At 39.4% G+C, this 8,130-nt stretch overlaps 1 protein-coding gene across 2 annotated transcripts in view; it reads left to right on the top strand.

Annotated features, from left to right (window-relative positions):
• Window positions 1-8,130, top strand: part of SH3D19 (SH3 domain containing 19) — an 85,718-nt gene that overhangs the window by 17,798 nt on the left and 59,790 nt on the right. For both annotated transcript variants that reach the window (XM_027891793.1, XM_027891794.1), the window contains exon 2: window positions 1,788-1,827. In XM_027891793.1, coding sequence (XP_027747594.1) covers window positions 1,788-1,827 — 40 coding nt within the window. The remainder of the gene's footprint in view (window positions 1-1,787; window positions 1,828-8,130) is intronic.

Genomic DNA, 8,130 nt, shown 5'->3' with positions numbered 1-8,130 from the left:
GGGTGGTGTGCTCTCACTAAGCTTAGCATTAAATAAAATGTGTAAAAGCAAATGTAATGTTGAAACGTTGAAACAGGAATGAAAACAAAAGGGAAAAGGGAGTTGCACTGGTTTCCTGAATGAGCAGGTTGCAGCAGTGGTGGATCTGCCGACTGGACAAGGTCTGGGGGGAGAGCTCCCAGGAGCCGTGCTTACAGGTGCACTTATCCTCTTGCTTCCTCCCCACTGGTTTATTCACGTGATCTTTTTAGAAGTGGGAAGGCTTTGTCTGAATACTGTTAGATTGTGACTGCCTACCAAACAGGGAACACCGATTACAAGCAACAGACACATTTCAGTAGTAAGTCCTGTCTCATTTTTTTCAATACTCCCAGGTAAGGAGTTACATGGTAAGGATGGAAGGGGCCTTTATGTGTGTGTTTGAACAACTCTTGCCACAAGTCTGGTCTGAGCTGTACCAGAGCTATACCATGCTGTTTCTAGCTACCAGAGTTGCACGTGGTGTAATGAAATGGAGATTGCTGTGGGTCAGAAAACACAGTAAGTTATACCCTGTGTGGCTATGATGGCTCAATAGGAGCACCTGTGGATGGAAGAAGCATTAGATACTTTTAAGCACTGTTGACGTGCAGTAATTTTTTGCCACTTTCATGAAAACAATCAAATTAGCACTTAAGGCTTGGAGAGGAAAATATTTCTTTTATACATGAGATAAAACCGCACAAACAAATGTGTGCTATTGAGAGAACAAATTTTATTACAAATGCAGAGCTTTAAGGTTGAAAATACATTATGTGGATGAGAAATTTTTTTTAGGAAGATTTTTTACTCTTCTGTACAGACAAGCTTTTCAGTGAAGTGTTTACTAGCACATGAAAAATAGCTTTCTGTTTAAAATACACACAGATTGAATTAGAAGCAAATTACCATGGTCAGTGGAGATTATATATAGCCTTAAGAATTTCCTTCCACTTGCACAGTGGATCTTTCTATAATAAAAGTTTAAACCCTCCTCTAATTTTAGAATATATGTATTTTAGGTGGGCAGCAACCTCAGTTCTTTCAGGTAGTTGAAAAGTCATGCAGTAAAATATTCTGGACTTGCAATATTACAGATAATATGTAAATTCTCGTATCACAACATTGGTTATTTTGTAATGCTTCTATGATAATCTTAACTCTTAGTAGAAGTATTGCATACTTTCTTTGCATATTGGAGCTTTCTATTTGTGCACTTAAGCTACTTGAAACACAGGATAAACAAAACCCTTTCTAAAAACACAGAAAGAGTAGTATCTGGAACCCCCAGAAGTTGAAGAGTTAATGGTGGGGCTGCACTGGATTCACTGTATTTGCAGATGTTGCTGCAACCAACTGCTGATTTTTCTCCCATCCTGTCAGGGAACTCTGCCAGCTGTGATTCATGGAATGATTTTTTTGCGCTGAGTAATCTGTGGTTTTTCTTTTTTCCTCTTTCCTCTCCCTTATTTTTACCCTAAACTAAAGCCCTATTCATTTCAGCTAAAGGGAGGGGAGGCATCCAAATCATTAATACAAAACATTAAATACACTGTGTTTTGAGTGGAGGAATTTTACCAAACATTAAACTTGCAGTAATTTTACTTGGTCTTAGGCAGACTAGTCCAGTGTGGAAAAACAGTTTCAGAACAGAATCAGCTTTTGGTTTTGCTAGTCATATGGGTTTACAGTTCTTGTAAGACTTCTGTACTAGTATTGCTAAAGAACATCCCAACTTCTGTGCTGATATTGTGCCTCCTTTCTCACAGATCGCTCAGAAAGAAATAAACCAGACTGCCGCTCTTCAGGGTAAGAACCACATTTCTGTATTTATTCTTCCCTTCTTTTTCTTTTTTTTTTTTTCCCTTATTTTTTTTCCTTTTATGGGATGACCTAGGAGGTTGGCCAGAAAAATAAAAATTTCAGTCTTCTACTTCTCTGTTTCGGTAACAGTAGTGCAATACCAAAATAATTTTGTGTTAAAGATAATTGTTTTATATTTCTTATGGGCAATTTTCCAAGAAATTATTAGGACTTACTGCATTATAATTGTGTGTACTTAAAATCCAAAGGCTCATTTGTGTATCATGCACAGGGTTGTTTGGTAAAGCTGTGGTTTAAAACAAGAAGCCCTCATGACTTTTGCTCCTTTGAACTATTTGCTTCTGTAGCAAGGAAAATAATTCTTGGTTCAGTCAAGAATAGCAACGCTATTATTTATTCCATTAACTCTGATCTTATCATACCTAAGATTTCAAAACTGAGAGAAGCAAATTAAAGAGTATTAAACAAAACACACATACATACACACAACCATTTTGTGTTTATTTAGAATTTTCATCAGCAATTGTCATGGACTTCTAAGCTATTGATTTGTGAGGCCATATTTTCCCTTAAGCTTCTGAATATTCTGTTGTTCTTAGGATCCTCTCATTTTTAAAAAAATCCCTTTCTCTTCTGCCACATTTTCAAACTCTCTCTCTCTTTCAATTCTCCACTGGGGAATGGGATCTCATCCATATCATGTGGTGGATAATGGGATTTTAATGAAGTGATAGAGCAGACCAGCTATCACTGGCTCTGCCAATCCTCTGTGAAAAGTCTTTCCAATAAATGCTGCTGGTGTCCAGCCTTCTGACATGACCTGACCTGTTCATTTGATTTTTACAGTCTAAATTTTTCTTTTTTATTAACAATTTTACAGTACAGTGGGGTAGCTTTTATAGCTGGAAGAACAGTCAGAACTGTAGCCTCTCCTTATAACCCAGTTGATGTGTTGTATCTACCATTTGATGTGATGCAAGAGAGGATGCTTTTTCCTTCCCTCCCCTATCTGCCCAGCATTGTAGTTGATTCCAGCAGTATCTTTAAGTTGCAGGGGAGTATTGCCTTTGATTACTTACATCAACTTAAAACATCAATCACTGCATGTCCTGGTTTATGCTTAAAGGACTTCACTTTTTTTTCTTAAAATGATGCAGCTACATTATTTCACATGTTTGAACTTTTATTAGATCATGTCGTATTGCAATAGTGTCTAATACATCCAAATCATTATCAAAAGGAAATTTAATTTTATCAATATATCAATATATATTTAATTTTACCATATATATGTATCTTCTACCCACTTCTCATGATAGCTCTGCTTTCCTGGATGAGCTGTGAGGAAGAAAAGCCATTGTTTGAAGGGGAGCGTGCCTTTGTGCATGTCTCACTGCTGTTTCTATACTGGAACAGGAACAGCCTGCCTTACTTAGATTATGTACTCTGCTAATTGATACTGCTACACTCTGTGGTCCATCTGTCATTCGAGTTGGGAGCATAATTCTGTGGTGACAAATGGCTGGGTGAGATTCTTGTCCCCAGTCTGGCCATATCATACCTAGGAGAAGAGCTGCAGCTGTGTAAGACCAGATGTAGGTACTGAAGAAAAACTAAATTGTGAAGCATGCAAGGCTGAAATTGAAGTGCAAAGCACACTTCTGTTGTAACATGGGCAGCATTTCAGAGTTGAGTTCCACTGGGGACGGTTTTATGGCATTTTATGATGAGCTACTACACGCATGACACTTTCCTCTCTGGTAGCGGTTCATGGTAAGCAAAACAGAAAATACAGTGGTTCAGAGGCATCTTGCCTACTTTTTCCTTAAACTGTATGTTGTGGGATGCATATCTGAAAAACATGATCCGAAGTGGAACCACCATCTATCTCTTCCTCATGCATTGTAAGATTGAATTTTGTTCTGGAGTATGACCATCTTAGTAAAAAGATCACAGGATGTTATTTTTTTGTGATTTTGAAGATCTAAAGCTTGTCCTTTCCAAGTTCTTGTTCTCATGTATTGTTGTGCCTGTGTGTTTCTAAACCTATTTCAAGCTAGTGCTTGAGTCTTTGCGGTATTAGGAATGAAGAACTCATGCAATGAAACAGAAACAGTTCTAAAACACAGCTTAAACATAGTTGACTTGCAGTGAAAACCATATAAAAAACCTATTCTAGACACAACAGTATATAAATGGTCATTTATATAGTTACTCCTTTTGTAGGAGTATTTTTATAGCAGCATTGGGAACTCTGAAAAATATTCTGGGTTTGTTACTAGCCTATCAAATGTCTGTATGGGAGAAAAGGTGCAGAAAGGGAGAGCCTTCTGGATGGTGATGTGGGGATCTAGCATGGCACTGGGAAGAAATTAGGGGAGTGGAGGAACCAAAGACCATAGATTAAAAGGAGGGAAATAGATACTAGGGAATTCTTTCAAAATGTATGTTATTACACTGTCTTTTGCCTGTTTTGGCAACTGGCAACCATGTGCCCCTCAGGAGAGTTTAGATAAAGTAAGGAGTAGCAGAACAGGATCTGGGGATATCTATTTCACGTCCTGCTCTGTGTTGGTTTTTTTTAAAAAATATTAGCACATTAATAAGATCAAAACAGATGTTCCCTGAATACAAATAATACCTATCGCTATGTTAAATTTTTAGCAAGAGACATTTAGTTTCATGATCTCATATTACCCATTCTTCAATTGCTGTATTTCAGACAGTATTAAAATATATCTCTACTGGCAACAGTGGTCTGTAACTATAATTATTTCTTGATTTTACTGTCAGGTCACACAAGTACTGTTGGCTCTGATAGCTTCAGGTCATGCACTACTGTAACATGGGTCAATTAGGTCAAAAGAAGTAGATTCTTTATTCCTCTAAATGTTTTCAAACCAAAAATTATGGTAGTAGTAGAATAGAGGATTTCAGGCATCTACATATTTGCAGTTAATCCCTGAACAGGAGTAAAACTCATGCAAGAAACTGGATAAATTTTATTATATTGTTTTTTTTTCCTTTTGAGTTAGGATTATGGATAAAAAAATCCTGAAACATGGTCTTGTAATATGATATAATTCATTTTAGTTACCTTGACCTTGGAGATGCGAGGATGAAGGTAACTAACCACTGCAAAATTTATTGAGAGATTTAGTAGGATATCAGTCATTTGAAGTCAAGTAAGAGATTTTGATTTTTAGAATATCAGAGCCAACTGTGAAAAATAGGGAGGGGGATGAAAATAATTAGTTCATTCCTAGAAATAGATTCTAGGTTTTACTGACATATAGTCTGTTTGCTGGCTGTAATGTGCTAAAGTTCTTTTACAGATGGTTGCCCTCATTTGATCGAACTAAATTGAGCTTTTTTACTTAAAATACATCAAATCAACTATACAAATAGACACAACTCTTCCTTTGTTCCTTTATAAAGAAGCACTTGAAGTGGCTGATCAAAGGGACTACAGATGCCTTTAGTAAGGATCTGGTAAATCAAGCGATCATTTTTATGAATGGATTTTTGTGTCTGACTTTTATTTTAGTTGTTAGTTTGTTTGTTTAATGTAGCAGAATTCCATTAGTGAAAGCTCTGCATTTTTATGTCCTCTGCTATATAATGTTGATCTTGTGAAATTGTGTTTCATAAATATTACACTAACTGTCTGACTTTATCTTAAGAATGTTTTTGCCTACATTATCTGTGAAGCCTGAAAGACACCCTTTAATTAAGATCTTAAGCCTTTAATAGAGCATGAAAGGAGTCTTAATGCACTGGCTTGAGAACAGTGGAACTGTCCTCACTATTTAATTAAACCAATGTGCTTTTACAAATCAATATGCTGTTGAATTCTTGAGAAAACAGTAACAGGTTTTTCTATGTTATAATCATTATAGTTAGTCATTTAGTAATTCCATAGAATCATAGAATATCCTGAGTGAGAAAAGACCCACAAGGATCATCAGAGTCCAACTACTGGCCCTGCAGAGGAGACGCCAAGAGTCACACCATGTGCCTGGGAGTATTGTCTAAATGCCTGAATTCTTGTCAGACTTGGTGCTGTGACCACTTCCCTGTGGAGCTTGTTCCAGTGCCCAACCACCCTCTGGGTGAAGAACCTTTTCTTAATATCAAACCTAAACCTCCCCTGCCACAACTTCAGGCCATTCCCTCAGGTTCTGTCACTGGTCACCACAGAGGAGAGTCAGTGCCTGCCCCTCTTCTTCCCCTCACGAGGAAGTTGTGGACTACAATGAGGACTCCCCTCAGTCTCCTCCAGGCTGAACAAGCCAAAGTGCCCTCAGCATCTCCTCATACAGCTTCTCCTCCAGAGTCTTCACTATCTTCATTGCCCTCCTTTGGACACTCTCTAAGAGCTTAATATCTTTCTTATCTTGTGGTGCCCAAAACTGCACACAATATCCAAGGTGAGGCCACACCAGTGCAGAGCAGAGCAGGACAATTCCCTCCCTCGACTGGCTGGCGATGCTTTACCTGATGCCCCGCAGGACACAGTTGGCCCTCCTGGCTGCCAGGGCATTGCTGACTCACGTTCAACTTGCCATCGACCAGGACCTCCAGGTCCCATTCTGTGGGGCTGTTCCCCAGTCTGCACGTATGTCCAGGGTTGCCCCATCCCAGGTGTAGAATCCAGCACTTTTCCCTTGTTGAACTTCATATGGTTGGTGATTGCCCAGTCCTATAATCTGTCGAGGTTTCTCTGCAGGACCTCCCTACCTTCAAGGGAGTCAACAGCTCCTCCCAGTTTTGGGAGTCTGCAAACTTGCTCCATGTCCCTTCCAGTGCTGTGTCCAGGTCATTTATGAAGATGTTGAAGACCTCAGGGATGGAGCTCCATGTTTGTGAGGTGACCATCCTCATCCTGTAAGGATCTGGTGTTACTTCTACAGTGCCTTTTGCTATTAACGTATTTCAAAAAACTCTTTTTACTGTCCCCACATTTCTGGCAGCTTCAACTCCAATTAAACTTTGGTCACAGGAATTCTCTCCCTACAGTGAGCAGCATCCCTATATTCTTCCCATGTCACCTGATGTTGCTTCCATTTGGCATACATCTTCCTTTTTTTGCTTTAGCTCCAAATGAGATTACTACTCAGCCAAGCTGGCCTTCTGCTTGAATTTCGACATTTTGGAATTTCCTGCTCCTATGCTTTTGGGAGGTGATGCTTAAAAATTGACTAGTACTGATGGACCCCAGCACCTTCAAAAGCATTTTCCCAGGGAACCGTAGTAAGTAGTTTCCTGAGCAGCCCGAAATCTGGATCTCCTCCTGTTCAGGACTGAAATTTTGCTGGCACTTTTCCTACTGTCAACAAAGATTTTAAATTTAATTCCTTTATGGTTGCTGTGGCCAAGATGGCCAACAATTACCACTTCATTCATGAGACCCTCTCTCTTAACAAGCAACGAGTCAAGGAGGGCATCTTTCCTAGCTGGATCCCTTAATACCTATACCATGAAGTTATCATCCATTATCATCCAGGTGTTTTTCAGGAATCTTCTGGAGCTGTTTGAGCCAGCTGTGTGGTGTTCCCAGTTAACATCTGGCAAGTTGAAGTCCCCCGTAAGGACAAGGGCAGCTGACTAATAAGTGTCTCTTAATTCCTCAAAGAATAATTTGTTGGCATCATTGTCCTGGCTGGGAGGTCTAAAGTAGACCCCCGTGATGACATCCACATTATTTGTTTGTCCCTTAATCCTTACCCAGAGGCTCTCAACTGTGCCATTGCCACCTATAAGCTCCATACATTCCAGCCCCTCCATTACCTCCAAATTCCAGCTTTGCATGTCTGAAGGGCAATATGAGAGTCCTTTGTTCTGCTGCAGAAATCTTGCTAGCTCCTAACCCCCGAAGCCTGGGGTTCTAGTTTGAAGCCTCTCACAAATTGCTGCCGATGTTTTGACACGCAGCAGTTTGATCAGTGTCCTTAGGAGTAATTTCACTGATTATTTTGTAGGCCTTTTAACAGATTTTGTGTATTTTTAGGTAAGTTTAAAGTCCAGGGTATGGTATTGGAATTGGGCACTGGAAAGAGTGAAAAGTGCTCTTGCAAACCCTACCTAAGACCTCTACTTTTCTGTTATGCCTTAGTCAAATGGGCAGTGTCGAGAGACTTCTGATGCTTCAGCTGCTTCTGTACTGAGAAATCACAGAGTAGTGGGAAGGGGCCTCTGCAGGTCATATAATCAGACATCTTGATCATAGTGGGAAGATGCTAACACTAAATCAGACCCATGATGCCTTTTTTTTTGGCAAAAATTTGA

This window comes from Empidonax traillii, unplaced genomic scaffold, assembly GCF_003031625.1.
Source record: "Empidonax traillii isolate 1590-97213 ecotype Southwest subspecies unplaced genomic scaffold, ASM303162v1 scaffold331:size1191723, whole genome shotgun sequence".
NCBI lineage: Eukaryota > Metazoa > Chordata > Aves > Passeriformes > Tyrannidae > Empidonax > Empidonax traillii.
The sequence above is the reverse complement of the archived record's forward strand: the minus strand, read 5'-3'. Positions and strand labels throughout refer to the sequence as shown.